The following is a 16,989-nucleotide window of genomic DNA, read 5'->3' on the forward strand; positions in this document are numbered from 1 at the left end:
TCACTTACCTCATCCTTCCATTTTGTTTTTAAATGTCCTTACTTCTTCTGAGAAATCCTCACTTCCTGTTCTTCTGTCTGAAACTACACACTATGGGGTAGATTCAGGTAGCTATTACGGCGGCGTATCTCCGTAATTTTAAATCTGCGCCAGCGTATCGTTACGCCGATTCTCGAAGGCAGATACGCTCAAAAAATAGGCTTCCTCCGCCGACGTAACTTGAATGCGGCGGCGTATAATTGTGTGCAATGTTACGTTGCCCGCTAGGGGCGCTTCTGTTGTTTTCGGCGGAGAATATACCTAGATACGCCGATTCACAAACGTACGTACGGCCGGCGCAATTTATTTACGTCGTTTACGTTAGGCTTTTTCGGCGTAAGGTTGTTCCTGCTATTAGGAGGCGCAGCCAATGTTAAGTATGGACGTCATTCCCGCTTCGAAATTTAAATTATTTACGTTGTATGCGTAAGTCGTTCGCGAATAGGGCTGGACGTAATTTACGTTCACGTCGAAACCAATACGTCGTTGCAGCGTACTTGGGAGCAATGCACACTGGGATATGTACACGGACGGCGCATGCGCCGTTCGGAAAACACGTCAATCACGTCAGGTCATCACACATTAGCATAAAACACGCCCCCCCTTCCACATTTGAATTACGTGGGCTTACGCCGACCCCATTTACGCTACGCCGCCGTAAGTTAGGAGGCAAGTGCTTTGTGAATACAGCACTTGCCGCTCAAACTTACGCCGGCGCAGCGTAAATACGATACGCTGCGCCGCCGTACGAATGGGCGCAGCTACGTGAATCTAGCCCAGTAATGCAAGGCTTTCTCCCTGGTGTGGAGTGTCGTGCTCGCCCCTTCACTTGAGCGGGGAGGGGGTGAGCAGGAGGGTCAGGACACTCTCTACATTGCAGATAGAGAAAGGAGCTGTGTGTTAGTGGGCATCCTGACTCCTGCTCGCCCCCTCCCCCCTCAAGGGAGGGGTCGAGCACGACACTCCACACCAGGAAGAAAGCCTCGCATTACTGCGTGGAGTTACAGACAGAAGAACAGGAAGTGAGGATTTCTCAGAATAAAAAAGGACATTTAAAAGCAAAATGGAAGGATGAGGTACCGTATTTATTGGGGTATAGCGCGCTCCCGCGTATAGCGCGCACCCCTAAAGTTACCACGAAATTCCTGTGGAAAAAATATTTTTGTACTTACAGTTTGTTGTCTTGTGCGGCGCCCATCGGCGGCCTCGTCGGGTCCGGCGTCCGTCTGCGGCTTCGGGTGTCCTCTTTGTCGGGGCCGGCGTCCTTCTGCGGCGTCCTCCCCGCTCGTTTACCGCTCCGAGTTTGAATACTGCGCCGGCATATACCGAGCGCAGTACACTCGTGTATAGTCGGGCAGTTTCGGCTACACTCGCGCTCACGTCCTGTACGTCCAGGACGTCAGCGCGAGAGGAGCCGAGACTGCCCGACTATACACGAGTGTACTGCACTCGGTATATGCCGGCGCAGTATTCAAACTCGGCGCGGGAAAGCGGGTATCGGCGTATATCGCGCACCCACGATTTTGCCCTGATTTTCAGGGCAAAAAAGTGCGCGGTATACGCCGATAAATACGGTAAGTGAAGGAGGACTGCACTAAGGTAGAGGAGGCTTTTTTTTTTTTTTACCTTTACAACCCCTTTAAAACTTTTGTATTCCGTCTAACGCAAAGCCATTTTACCTTTTAACCCCTTCGCGTCTAAGGGTAAAACAAATCCTAATGCCTAAGCACAATTTTGCAATTTTGACATGTTGGTAAAACCGTACATATCATCACAACTACTTTGTGCATACAGATGGGTTATATCCCATTTTTTTTTCAGGACAAATTGGGCTTTCATTTGGTGGTAACTAGTAGTGGATATTGGATACTCCTTATTTTTATTCTATTTTATTATCAAAGGAAAACTGGCCCAAAATAGTAAAAAAAAAACATTTGGGTAGATTCAGAAAGATGCGCGCATCTTTCTGCGGGCGTAACGTATCTCCGATACGTTACACCGCTGTAACTGTGGGCGCAAGTTCTGTATTCAGAAAGAACTTGCGCCCTTAGTTACGGCGGCGTAACGTATGTGTGGCGGCGTAAGCCCGCCTAATTCAAATGGGGATGTTGAGGGCGTGTTTTATTTAAATTTTACTTGACCCCGCGTTTTACATGTTTTTTTTTAACACCGCATGCGCCGTCCGTAAAATATCCCAGTGTGCATTGCTCCAAATTACGCCGCAAGGACGTATTGGATTCGACTTGAATGTAAATGACGTACAGCCGTATTCGCGAATGACTTACGCAAACGATGTAAAAATGTCAAAACTCGGCGCGGGAACGACGGCCATACTTAACATTAGCTACGCCTCATATAGCAGGGGTAACTATAAGCCGAAAAAAGACTAACGTAAACAACGTAAAAAAATGCGCCGGCCGGACGTTCGTTTCTGAATCGGCGTATCTAGCTCATTTGCATATTCTTCGCGTAAATCTATGGAGGCGCCACCTAGCGGCCAGCGTAAATATGCAGCCTAAGATACGACGGTGTAAAACACTTACGCCGGTCGGATCTTAGGGAAATCTATGCGTAACTGATTCTATGAATCAGGCGCATAGATACGACCGGCCGGACTCAGAGATACGATGGCGTATCTGGAGATACGCCGTCGTATCTTCTATCTGAATCTACCCCATTCTCTTTTAAATTTGGCAATATATGTTACTACCATAACTTTCACCATAAGACAACCCAAAATTCATTCTCCATCTCCTGACGATCACAGCGACACCACATATGTGTATGGTAGTTGTTGTTTATACTCGTAGTACAGCTCATTAAAAAAATAGGGCGCATTTTTTTTTGTTTATCCTACCTAAAAAAATTAAAACTGTCCAAAACAAATACAGACCCTGATCTTCACCTTAGACCCAAACCATAACCCTGGCACTGACCTAGATCAAACCTTGATCTAGGTATTTTTTTGTATTTTTTTTTTTAGTAGTACAGTGGAACCTCAGATTGCGAGTCACGCGGTTAACGAGCGTTTCGCAATACGTGCACAGTATTTTTAAAATTCCTGATTCGGTTTGCGAGTGTTGTCTCGTGAAACGAGCAGGATTCAAGCCACAGCGGTGTGCAGTATCGTGTTTGGCCTGAGGTGGTGGGGCATCGGAAAGACTCGTAAATACTCTGGCCCAGATTCACGTAGGAGATACGACGGCGTATCTCCAGATACGCTGTCGTATCTCTGAGCCTGAGGCGTCGTATCTTGGCGCCTGATTCAAAGAATTTGTCTAGAATTTGTCTAAGATGCGGCCAGCGTAAGTCGCCTACGCCGTCGTATCTTAACTGCATCTTTACGCTGGCCGCTAGGGGCGTGTACGCTGATTTACGCCTAGAATATGTAAATCAGCTAGATACGCCTATTCACGAACGTACGCCCGGCCGTCGCAGTACAGATACGCCGTTTACGTTGGGCTTTTTCCGGCGTAAAGTTACCCCTGCTATATGAGGCGCAGCCAATGTTAAGTATGGACGTCGGGCCAGCGTCGAATTTTCCGACGATTACATGCGTCATTTACGTTCAGCATTGGCTTTTTGCGGGTTAATTTGGAGCATGCGCACTGAGATACTTTCACGGACGGCGCATGCACCGTTCGTAAAAAGCGTAATTTACGTGGGGTCACAATAAATTGACATAAAACACACCCACATGTTCCACATTTGAATTAGGCGGGCTTACGCTGGCCTATTTACGCTACGCCGCCGCAACTTTGCTTTGTGAATACTGCACTTGCCTGTCAAAGTTGCAGAGGTGTAGCGTAAATAGGACACGTTACGCCCGCTCACAAATACACGCTCCCTACGTGAATCTGGGCCTCTGTTCCTGAGCCTTTACGAGGTTTGCCGAGGTCAGCCGAGCTGTCTTCGGGCCTTTACATGTGTTTCTGAGGCTCTCCGGCGCCCCCCACCTCTGGCCAAATGCGGTATTGCATGCCATTGAAGTCAATGCGGAACAAATTATTTTCGTTTCCATTGACTTCAATGGGGAAACTCGCTTTGATAGGCGAGTACTTTGGAATACGAGCATTCTCCTGGAACGGATTATGCTCGTAATCCGAGGTTCTGCTGTATTTTATTTTATTTATTTATTTTTACGCACAGTTGTTTCTTTTTCTCTCTGCAGGGAGAAAGAGAGATACAATGTATCTCTCTCCTCCATTCTGAGAGAGAAAACATGGGGGTGTAACTGATCACTATGATAGCCAATTGGAGGCTATCACAGCGATCAGGTAACTTGGAATTGGGAGCTCTGGGTCCCGATCCTTGGTTTCGGTGAGACCCCGGTCTCTGTGCATGGCACGCTCCCAGCACAAAGACAGATATCCAACAGAAATAGCCCAGTCCAGTGGGGGCCGCTTATTGGCACACACTCTGTGCCAAGGGGTTAATGTGTTTACCGAGGTTTTACCTTTTATTTTATTTCCTCCTCAGGCAAAGATCAGTCTATCGAGCCTCAAAATGCTGGAGATCAACACAGTAAGATAAAACACATGCAGACGATCATTATCTCATTAATTGTGATCATTCTCGTCGCGGTGGCAATTTTTGTTGGCGTATTTTGCCAGAGGAAGAAGGCCAATAAAATCAGTACACTTTGTGGAAGCAGACCTTTGGAGTACACGACCGCACCGTCAGAAGATTCCTTCAAAGTGCTCAATGTGGATAGTTAACTACATTATAGGACTTTCACTATAAAATGACAGATGCCTGTAGGTTTATATGTCAGAAAAGTGGCTTTATGGAGAATCCGAAAGCTTTCTACACAACGGTGGCTTAAAATACTCTGTGCTATTCGAGGACCCTGTTCCTTCTACTGGCTTGCAGCTTACGTTATATAACATGGAAACCATATATGAGTAGACAGGTCAACACGCTGAAATGCAATGTGCCACTGGAGGAGCCTGGTGCACCACCTGATCTGTTAATAGCTTTCCAGGTTGTACTCGTGGAGATGTTTTGTCTGATGCAGATTAACACATCTATCTTCTGAAATATTTCTGCTGCTGGAAGATTCAACTTCTTCCACAAACATAAATTTCACTGAGATCTATCTATGATCTATCATCTGTAGGCCACATTATGACATCACATCACCGGTCCCTATCTCTACTCTAGCAAGGTCAGAAGAGCTTCTCCTTCCACAAACATAACTTTCACTGAGATCTCGCCTATCATTTGCAGACTACATTATGACATCACATCACCAGTGGACCGGTCCCTATCTCTACTCTAGCAAGGTCAGAAGAGCTACTCCTTCCACAAACATAACTGGTCTCAGCTATCATCCTCACCTATCATCTACAGGCCACATTATGACATCACATTACCAGTGGACCGGTCCCTATCTCTACTCTAGCAAGGTCAGAAGAGCTACTCCTTCCACAAACATAACTTTGACTGAGATCTCGCCTATCATCTGCAGGCCACATTATGACATCGAATCACCAGTGGACCGGTCCCTATCTCTACTCTAGCAAGGTCAGAAGAGCTACTACTTCCACAAACATAACTTTCACTGAGGTCTCACCTATAATCTGCAGGCCACATTATGACATCACATCACCAGTGGGCCGGTCCCTATCTCTACTCTAGCAAGGTCAGAAGATCTACTCCTTCCACAAACATAATTTTCACTGAGGTCTCACCTATCATCCTCACCTATAATCTGCAGGCCACATTATGACATCACATCACCAGTGGGCCGGTCCCTATCTCTACTCTAGCAAGGTCAGAAGAGCTACTACTTCCACAAACATAACTTTCACTGAGGTCTCACCTATCATCCTCACCTATCATCTGCAGGCCACATTATGACATCATATCACCAGTGGGCCGGTCCCTATCTCTACTCTAGCAAGGTCAGAAGATCTACTCCTTCCACAAACATAACTTTCACTGAGATCTCGCCTATCATATGCAGGCCACATTATGACATCACATCACCAGTGGACCGGTCCCTATCTCTACTCTAGCAAGGTCAGAAGAGCTGGACCGCTATCATGGTCTAGAACAAAGCTTTCAGCTTGCTTCTGATCTGTTGAACATGCCACCACGCCACTAAGAGTAGAAGGATTATTGTCTCCTCTGAAGAGATCACAAGCATTTCCTGCAATACATCACATTGGAGAATACTCTTTCTCCCTACCGAAAATCTCAAACATGCTAAGCCATAGATGGGTCAACACTTCATAGAGGACCTTGTGATGTCACGAGGTGTGCTGTTAGAAACGACTAATTGGACAGAAGTCGTGTGATAAAGTAGTATGTTAAGTACCTGCTGAGTTTCAATCACACTTGGAAAATTAAGAAAATAAATTAATATTAAAATTAATAAAACACACACACAGCCTTTATGCAACTTTTTTTTTTTTACAATATACACTTATACAGAATTTAACAAAAGAATAGTTGTTATACATATTAAAGCCAATAGGTGATTGCATTTTGGCAAGTTTGTACCTAGATCTCACAATGTCTTATGGAAAAATCACACCCCCAAAATCATCTTCATAAGGTAAACGATATAAAAATTGTGTACTTAAGCGCTGATGTGAACTAAAAAATATATAAAGATAAATAAATGATTAAAGCTGTAACTATTTCAAAAGTGTACTGACATCACCACATAGTGCTGAATTAATAAAGTAATAATGCACTAAAATCAACCTTCCAATATTACATAAAATGATACAAATTGCAATGGCATAAAAACAAATGGGCCAGATTCTCAAAAGAGATACGACAGCGTATCTCCAGATACACCATCGTATCTCTGAGTCTGGGCGGTCGTATCTATGCGCCTGATTCTTAGAATCAGTTACGCATAGATTTCTATTAGATCCGACCGGCGTAAGTCTGTTACGCCGTCGGATCTTAACTGCATATTTACGCTGGCCACTAGGGGCGTGTACGCTGATTTACGCCTAGAAATATGTAAATCAGCTAGATACGCGAATTCACGAACGTACGCCCGGCCGACGCAGTACAGATACGCCGTTTACGTTAGGCTTTTCCCAGCGTAAAGTTACCCCTGCTATATGGTGGCGTACATGCGGCGTACCAATGTTAAGTATGGACGTCGTTCCCGCGTCAAATTTTGAATATTTTACGTTGTTTGCGTAAGTCGTCCGTGAATGGGGCTGGATGTCATTTACGTTCACGTCGAAACCAATACGTCCTTGCGGCGTACTTTAGAGCAATGCACACTGGGATATTCCACGGACGGCGCATTCGTGAAAAATGTCAATCACGTCGGGTCACAAGTTATTTACATAAAACACGCCCCCCTGTTCCAAATTTGAATTAGGCGGGCTTGCGCCGGCCTATTTACGCTACGCCGCCGCAACTTGCGGAGCAAGTGCTTTGAGAATACAGCACTTGCCCGTCTAAGTTGCGGAGGCGTAAAGTAAATAGGATACGTTACGCCCGCACAACAATACGCCGATCTACGAGAATCTGGCCCAATGGGTGTACAATTAAATTACAGCCATGAACTGAGGACTTTCATGGCTGTAGCTTATTTGTACACCCATTGTTTTTATGCCATTGGAATTTGTATAATTTTATGTAATATTGGAAGGTTGATTTTAGCGCATTATCATTTTTTTAATTCAGCACTATATGGTGATATCGGTACAATTTTGAAATAGTTGCAGCTTTAATAATTTATTTATCTTTTAATATTTTTGGTTCACATCAGCGCTTAAGTACACAATTTTTATATTGTTTACCTTATGAAGATGATTTTGGGGATGTGAGCAGAATTTTATGAATTCATCTTCATAAGGTACTCTTTACAACACTGTATTTTAAAATATGCATTTTTATTTGTGTTTTTTTTGTAAGCTTTAGGGTATTTTGCTTGTATTGTGTTTTAATGGTTAGTAAAGGTCCCTCTTAAGATTCCATTTACATATATGGGCAGTGAAAAAGACCCCATTACATTAGTGATTAGTGAAGGAAACCTTTTTATTGATGGCCAGTGTAAATACCCCCCTTTACTTAGTGGTCTGTAAAGAAGACCCCCCTTCATTGTTAGTCAGTAAAATGTCCCCATACATATGAGGTCAGTTCTGTGTCCACTTACATAGTTGGTCAATAGGAATTAAATGGACTGTGGCTCATGACTAGTTGGTACCTAAGCCAAAGAGTCAAATCAGGAAAAACAGTTCCAGCAATAAGACACAAACGTGTATAGAACATAAATAGGAAAGGTTAAACTATCTAGAGCAGTGGTTCTCAACTTGGGGGTCGAATGACAATTTGCCAGGGGTCATCGAATCCTGGGCTATTCCTGAAGCCTGCACCGCTTTAACAGCCTTTTCGCAGCCAATAGAGAGATATTGAAGGGAAAGAAAGGAGAAAAAAGAGAGAGTGGTACATCCTAAAATGTGGTTTTAATACTGTATGAGTGGAAGGGACTCAGGGAGCGCTAAATGTTCATGGGTTAGGGGCACAAATTACTTGCCTTGGGTGCTGACAACTCACGCTACGAAAACTTTACTGTTAGGGGTCCCCACAACTTGGGAAATTTTATCGAGGGGTCACGGCACTAGAACGGTTGAGAACCACTGATCTAGAGAATGTGTTACTATAGGAAATGAGCCAACATGTCAAAGACAGTGCTTATGAAATGCAAGAATTATAACAAATTTTGAAATTTAACCATTTTTTATAATAGGTACTGCAATTGAAAAAGCTGTTGCGTAACGAAATATGTATAGGAAAAAGCTGCTTTTATTTTTTATAGCGATGGAATGTGTCATAGTGATTTTGGCTTCCTCCACTATCTACCCATAGTTATAGGACAACCATTGTCCAGTCCAGATGACAACAGATGGTTGGGAAGTAATTGTCTGTCTATTGGTTACCCCTTCCAGTGTAGTCACCTCTGAGACAAGAACCTCTGAGACAAGAATGGACTGGTATGGATTTTCCAGTTGCTCAGTACTGTTATAAGTATAAGTTTGATATTGAGGTGTCTGCACAGTGTATAAACATGTATGCTCAGCCACTGTGATTAACCATGCTTACACCACCATAATTGTATGCCATTATATGATGGTGGTTAAATTTCCGAACCATATTCCTATGCCAGTAATATTGTTAGCTTGTTCCTTTTGACACCCTCCATACACACTCCATCCTGACCTGTTTTTGTACATTCCCAACCTCAATGACAAACTCACGTCAGTAGACAGGTCACCGACTCTATCAAGACCAGCAACCTCCTCTGGGAAGTACTCTGAGCTACTGGGAGCTCTGCATCCATTAACGTTCAGTCTATGCTCTGTAAATTGTGTTATTTACATTTTCCCTTGGCTGCATATTTGGATACCAATATGGAATTATTCTGGAAAGGTTCTTATTTATCCAGGTCATGGTATATCTAGTAGTAGTAAATCACACTCAAATAAACTTGTTCTAATATGTTGAGGAGGCTATTCAATCCACTTCTTCAGTTCCAAAGAGCGGTAGCAAGATACCTCAGCATTTCTATACACACCTTATGCCCCGTACACACGATCGGTTTATCCGACAGCAAAAGTCCGATGTGAGCTTTTGAACGGAAATTCCGACCATGTGTATGCTCCATCAGACTTTTGCTGTCGGAATTTCCGCCAACAAAAGATTGAGAGCTGGTTCAGACAGAACAAATTCCAATCGTCTAGCAATTCTGACGTGCAAAATTCCGACGCATACTCGGAAACAATTCGACGCATTCTCGGAAGCATTGAACTTCATTTTCTTGCTGGACGCAGTGTTGTACGTCACAGCGTTCTTGACTTGACGGTCGAAAGTTCCGAGAACTTTTGTGTGACCGTGTGTATGCAAGCCAAGCTTGAGCGGAATTTAGTCGGAAAAACCATCCAAGGTTTTTCAGACGGAAAATCCGATCGTGTGTACGGGGCATTAGACTAATCCAACTACCATGGAATGTGTAGACTTTGAATGTCCAAGAACAGGATGGTAGGTGTGAAAATTGTGGGAGGTTCTACAACTTTTACACCACCCATCCTGTTCTTGGACAATCAACATCTACACATTCCATTGGGATTGGATTCAGGTGTTCTTCCTGATACTCATTGGAACGGAAAAAGTGGCTTGGATAAGCTATAAGCTCTTTTGGGTTAGAGATCGCGCTGGATTGACTCACTCTGTTGTGGGTAATGGTGGGGGTGGGTTGGAAGTGTTCTCTCCTGATGGTTTCTGCCCAACTTATCAGAAAGGTGGTGGCAAGCCCTTTTTGGGGTCTTGGGCTGCTACCTCTGGGTATGGCCTTAAGGTTGTATCTGCGTGTACTTGTAATGGTTAGACGTGCATTCGTTTTTGTCTGAATTTCAGGGATTTTCACGTTCGTTTTAACAAACGATAACAAATGCGCAGAATCTGAAATCCAAAAGATCCATCATAAAATAGGCTTTATTTTCGTTTTGTTGCGACAACAGTTCGATATAGATAGAAGATTCGACATGATGGTGACAATAGCGATCTGTGTCTATCGAACCTGAGGTCGAATATGCCTAACCTAACTCTATTATTCAGAGATTATTTGACATAGAGAGAAAAGATTCGACATAGAGTGAAAAGATTCAACATTATAGAGACATGAAGATTTGAGGAAGCAGCTAAAAACATACGATCGCCACAAGCAGACATTTCTGGTCAAATGCTCCGCCCATAGGCTATAGTAGAATTCGAATGTAGGTTGACTAGTTATAATAATTAATAAATATAATTATTACTAGTCATATAACATTAGAATTCTACTATAGCTTGTGGGCGGAGCATTCGACCGGAAATGTACGATCGCGGCGTCGTACAGTTTAGCTGCTTGTCAAATCTTCTTAGAACATTCGACAGACACCATAAGCCTTCAAGTGACTGATTCAACCATAATCAATTCGGATTTTTCGGACGAATGCATTTTTTAACGAAACAAAATAAATAAAAACTAATTTCGGAAGTAACTAAATAATTACATTTTTCGGATGAAAACGTAATTCCGGAACAAAATATTTCAGTGTGCACATGTCTAGTAAAGATAGGTAAAAATAAGTGCCTGATATCCAATAAAGCGCAAGTTGGAAGGTGAAATTTTGATTGTTTTATTGAAAGTAGCGACAAGTGATCAAGCCCTGTGATCAAGCAGTTTATTGGATATCGGCCCCTCCTTTTTACCTACCTTTACAAGTACATGTGGATAAGCTACAAAACATCTTTGATATCACTGAACAAATTGAATGTGAGTAACAAGTACTAGCATCACAAAATATTGTTTATTTTTGCTCTCGCTCTTTGTAAAAGGGAGCCTGAAAAACCAATGGCTCTAAATGGGTTGCTGGATTAATTAATGAATTCCTAAAGAAAATTAATTTTAGTCCTGGTAGAAAAACCAATTGGTAAAAAAAAAAAAAATGCCTAGATTCACGTACGTTGCCGCAACTTTGAGGCGGCGTAGCTTAAGGCATTTAAGCTACGCCGCCGTAAGTTAGCAAGGCAAGTACATGATTCACAATGTACTTGCCTGCTATGTTACGGCGGCGTAGCCTAAAGCGGGCGGGCGTAAGGGCGCCAAATTCAAATGTGTGTAAGGGGGGGCGTGTTTTATGTTAATAAGGCTTGACCTTACGTTTTTTTTTATTTTTTTTTAACTGCGCATGCGCCGGGCGCCTACATTTCCCATTGTGCATTGCGGCTAAGTACGCCGCACGAGCCTATTGATTTTGACGTGGACGTAAACAACGTAAATCCCGATTCACAGACGACTTACGCAAACGACATAAAAATTTCGAATTTCGACGCGGGAACGGCGGCCATACTTAACATTACTATTCCATGTAGGGCTAAGCTCTAACTTTAGGCGGCCTATCTCTAACGTAAACGGCGTAAAAGTACTGCGTCGGCCAGGCGTACGTTTGTGAATCGGCGTATCTACTCATTTACATATTCTACGCCGACCGCAATGGAAGCGCCACCTAGCGGCCATCCGAAATATTGCAATCTAAGATAGGACGGTGCAAGCCGTCGTATCTTAGATATGTTTAAGCGTATCTCTGTTTGAGAATACACTTAAACATAAATCGGCGTAGATTCTGAGTTAGGTCGGCTTATCTACTGATAAGCCGGCCTAACTCTTACTGAATCTACCTAAAAGTTATCATTGCTTTGTGAAGCTTGCAACAAATGCATCCAAGATTGATCAGTAATTATCATTACATTAATGGCCAGCATAAGCAGTCAAATAGGATGCTCCTTTAAATACCAAGACATTTACGGTAGATCCCATATACTCATACTGTAAGCCACCTTCTAATGCCGCGTACACATGATCGGGATATTCGGAGCTCCGATGTGAGCTTTTGGTCGGAAATTCCGACCGTGTGTAGGCTCCATCGTAATTTGAATGTCGGAATTTCTCAAATTTTTCTCAAATTTTCCAACAAGAAAAGTTCTTGGAATGCTTGGAATCAAGTCGACGCATGCTTGGAAGCATTGAACTTCATTTTTCTCGACTCGTTGTAGTGTTGTACGTCACTGCGTTCTTGAAGGTCGAAACTTGGTGTGACCGTGTGTATGCAACACAAGTTTGAGCCAACATTCCGTCAGAATAAAATCCACGTTTTTCTTGTTGGATTTTCCGATCGTGTGTACGCGGCATAAGATCAGTATGGGTTGCAGAAAGTCTGATCACTGTGTTAATTTGATAAAAAGCAAAACAATGCAATTTTCCTAGTTTGATGAACAGGGCTTTTGCCATTTTACAATTGAACAAGGCCAAGTAAAGAGGAGGGAAGTGCGCAAATCCTCCCTAACGTAAAGAGAATGGGATTTTACATTGTGTTTTGTCTGGGCTTTTTGGACCAGGTTAGCGGAGGGAAGTGGCTGGATCACTTCTATATTTTAATTACTTTATTATTTTCATTTCGAAGCTTCGTCATCTTTTTCTGCTTGTTAATAAATAAATAAATGTAAGGGTGTGTCTTTGAGGTTCTCTGAGACTGCAAATAGAGCAGATCCCTATTCTTATCAGACTACTCTGAGCCAATGATAAGCCCCCAATTGTCTTCACTGGGGCTGACACTCAGGACTGGAAGAATGCAGACAACACACGGTCATTAGAACAGGACTCATCCAGAGGATGTCATATTTGAAGTCGCATTATGGGTACTGTGAGGGTTTGGTGACCACAAGGGTTACATACTCTTTAATACATCAGCAGCAGGTTCTATTTGATGCCTTTTAATTTATTAAAGTCTTTTTTTTTTTTTTTACTCTAAATTCCTTTATTTTACTGTTTGAGATTAAATATATATATTTTTTTTATTAATGTCATAATATCGTTTTGTCATAATGTCAGAATTTTTATTTTTGTTTGCACTGTCTTGTAGGCGGTATTGCATAGGACAAATGGCTTCTGAGCTATCCACATCATGTTTATACTTGTGCAACCCATATGCTTTTTTTTTTACAAGACAAGATTTCTGTTTAAATGATCATATTGTAACAGACTATAATATCTCTGACAACTTGGTATCATAAAAAATAAATAAAAATCTATTTAAAAAGGCAATTTGAAGTTCTCACCTTCTTTGTAAATGTCTTGCATTAGTAAGCCTTTGTCAGAAACCGAAAATCAGACCGAGAAAGAAGTACAGTTAAATCACACTTGGTTAATAATAATAATAAAAAAATAAACAGAGTAGTCAAAACATAGCCAGAATTAAGGAACCGAAACGGATAGTCAGACAAACCAAACATCAGGGAGCCAGAGAAGAACGTGCAGAACAGCAAGCAAGATCAGGAGCCAGAAGCGATGTCAGCCAGGCAAGTCTTTAACAGGAACGCAGGAGAAAGTCTATGGGATGTTGACCAAGGTGAAGGCAGAGATCATCTGAGCAGGATCATCAACAGGTGAGTCGCTGTGTAGAGATAGGAGCTGGCAATTAGCCGACAGCTGAATGGCCAGCTCAGAGAAGGAAGGGCTGAACCCAGCCCTGACAGCCTTTTAGGAAGTACATGATCTGGTCATCAGTGAAAGCATAGACATTCAATTTCTTTCCATCCCCAAGAACAGCATTTGAGAAGAAGGCTACCACATGTCTGGTCACCATCTAATGCCCATAGTCATTTTTAAATGTCTGATTACCATCTAACGTCCATGGGAACCTTTAGATGTCTGATAACCATCTAAGATCCGTGGGTACCTTTTATATATCTTATCACACATTTTAAAGGGAACCTGTACTGAGAAAACTACATTGGCTTGTATTGGAGCTCTCCTTCTTAAAGCAGAACTTTGGCCAGGCTATGCACATTCAAATATATACACATTATCAACAGCAGTAAACAAAGTATAAAACAAGCCCTCACTGACCTCTGTAGTTACAGGCAGTGAAGCAATTCATCCTCAAAAAAAAAATTCAGCAGTTTTTGCTCTGCAGATCTCTTATGAATCTGTGACCAACTGCCATGAGAATCAAAACTTCACCCTATTTATTTTGTTTTTCGTTAGAAATTGCATTTTTCCGAAAATCTGAATTAATTAGGTTGAATCTGTCATTAGGCTAGAAAAATGGACAGCCGCACTTCCAAAAAAACCTTGGGTTGTCTTTATTGTAAAACAGGTGGAAAATGCACTACAAAATACAGCAAAAGGTAGAGATAGCAGCCTACGCGTTTCACACTACAATCAGTGCTTAGCCAATAACATTCATCATCATCATTATTTTTATTTTACTTCCCCCACCCAATTCCAGCAGTGATCTTTTCTCTCTATAATGTCAAATCTTTTCTCTCTACAATGTCAAATCTTTTCTCTCTATAATGTCGAATTTTTTTTCTCTATGTCGAATCTTTTCTCTATGTAGAATAATCTTGAACTGATAGAGTTAAGGTTAGGCGCGTTCGACCACAGGTTTGATAGACACAGATTGTTATTGTCAGCGTCATGTCGAATCTCCCATCTATATCGAACTGTTGCTGCAACGAAAACGAAAATAAAGCATTTATTTATATCGGATGTTTCGTTTTTCATATTCTGCGCTTTGGTTTTCGGTTGTTAAAACGATAACGAAAATACCTGAAATTCGGACGAAAATGCATTCGAACAAAAACGAATGCACATATCTAATTGGCCCTACCTACATAGTGTCATGCAAACTCTTCTGGGTTGCCAATAACTCCTCACCCCTCCTCCTCCTGAGAACACATGTCCTCACTTCAGGGTATAAGGATGCCTTCTTTATCAACTTATATAGGATTATTCTGTGCCCTCCATTTTTCCAAAGGTGGTGACTTCTGCCTTTCCCACCTTAAGCTCCAGTATGGTCCACATTTAGATGACTGGTGCCCAATCCAACTCTCCTGATACATTTGCACCATTACAAAAAATTACAAGCTCTTTTGAGATACCACTTATTTCGAGAGGTTGTGGTTTGCATCATCTTCACATCTGCACATGCTCTTCTTTGCACATGCTACGTTGTGGGGCTCCAACAACCACATCCCCACTTCCTTATATCCGAGGCTGGGAAAAATAAATACATTGCACTCTCTTATATAGAACCAAACTGACTGAATTCTCTTCCTGGCTTTTGAGTAAATCCTCGTGTCCAGTAAAGCCCAGGAATCGGGACACAAGGTGCTCATGTGCTAGTAAAAAACTCCAGACCTACTACAAAAAATATACCCGAAAGCTTCCCACTGTGTAAGCACTGTTACTCCTACAGGGGCACACTGCTTTATTGATTTTAGGACTGTCCCCTACTGGCTTCCTTTTGGAATTTGGTGAAGAACATACCGAAGGTCCTTTCTACCATGCCCACTTAGCTTTTTAGCTTTTCTATTCCATTACAATCCCCTTTCCATCAAGAGTTTGCTATTAGTTCACCTATTAAAATCTTCCATAGTATGGATCCCCATTTTTGAAAAATAACCTTCCCCCCAAAACAGGGTACAAAGATTTGTTTACATAAATAAACCATGCAGATGGAAAACCTTACAGCCTTCCTCCATCACCAGGATGAAAAATTTAGAAAGACATTGTATCACGGGTTAGACTACCATACAACCAATGAATAAATCTCACTCTTTAGGCTGGGTTCACACATGAACCACATGCTGCTCACAGCAGGGGTCCAGTGCATCCTGGTTCACCATTTCAGGCCCAATTTTAGCCCAAGTTTTTGGCTGAATTCGGACCTGAAATGGACCAAAAGACGCACAGGACCCGTTGCGGAGATATGTGAACGGCTCCAAAGAGAGTCGGTCAAAATCTCCTGCTATTGTGCATTGGTATTGGGCAACCTGCATCCTATTTGCAATGGTGCGAACCCAGCCTGAGGCTCCTTGCACAAGGGGTTGTCCAGCTGCAGTGTATCCCTCCTGGGATTTTATTGTGCCCGAGGTGAAGGGGGGAACAGTTGCAGTGCCGGTCATGCTGAAGGCAAACTGTCAAAGTCTATGGCTGGCTGTGGCTGGACAGGGATCTGTATCATGTGGTACCAGCATTTAGGGCCCTGTGCATTAAGGGAAAAAAGAATGGAGCATGAGTGCTCCCCAAACAGGATATTGCACTAAACCTTTAGGCAAGTAGGAGAACCAGAACCAGAAGTGCAAGAGTGGGTTTGATGATAAAGTTGGCAGTGCCTCCACCCAGGACATGGCCTATATAAACAGAGAGGATTCCCTTCCTGGGAAATTGACCAGGAACAAAATTGAACATTAACCAAAAATGATATAGATGCACACCAGTACAGTAATAGAAGCTTTATATAGGAAGAGGCTAATAGTACATAGAGTCAATATACAAACAGGTATTATCAGCAACCGCCCATGATAGGGGTCTTGGTGAATTATGCACATATACCCCAGGTATATATAGTTATTAATAGAGATGAA

The 16,989-nt window shown here is 42.5% G+C and overlaps 1 protein-coding gene across 3 annotated transcripts in view; it reads left to right on the top strand.

Annotated features, from left to right (window-relative positions):
* LOC120933444 overlaps window positions 1-6,427 on the top strand; it is a 74,829-nt gene extending 68,402 nt beyond the window's left edge. The window contains exons 6-7 of one of the 3 annotated variants that reach the window (XM_040346662.1): window positions 4,519-5,607; window positions 5,726-6,427. In XM_040346662.1, the coding sequence (XP_040202596.1) occupies window positions 4,519-4,757 (239 nt within the window). In that variant the 3' untranslated portion in view covers window positions 4,758-5,607; window positions 5,726-6,427. Of the gene's footprint in view, window positions 1-4,518; window positions 5,608-5,683 lie in introns of all 3 variants that reach the window. The other 2 variants (XM_040346664.1, XM_040346663.1) reach the window with 2 other exon arrangements.
* Window positions 6,428-16,989: the final 10,562 nt, after the last annotated feature.

This window comes from Rana temporaria, chromosome 3 (genome assembly GCF_905171775.1).
Source record: "Rana temporaria chromosome 3, aRanTem1.1, whole genome shotgun sequence".
NCBI lineage: Eukaryota > Metazoa > Chordata > Amphibia > Anura > Ranidae > Rana > Rana temporaria.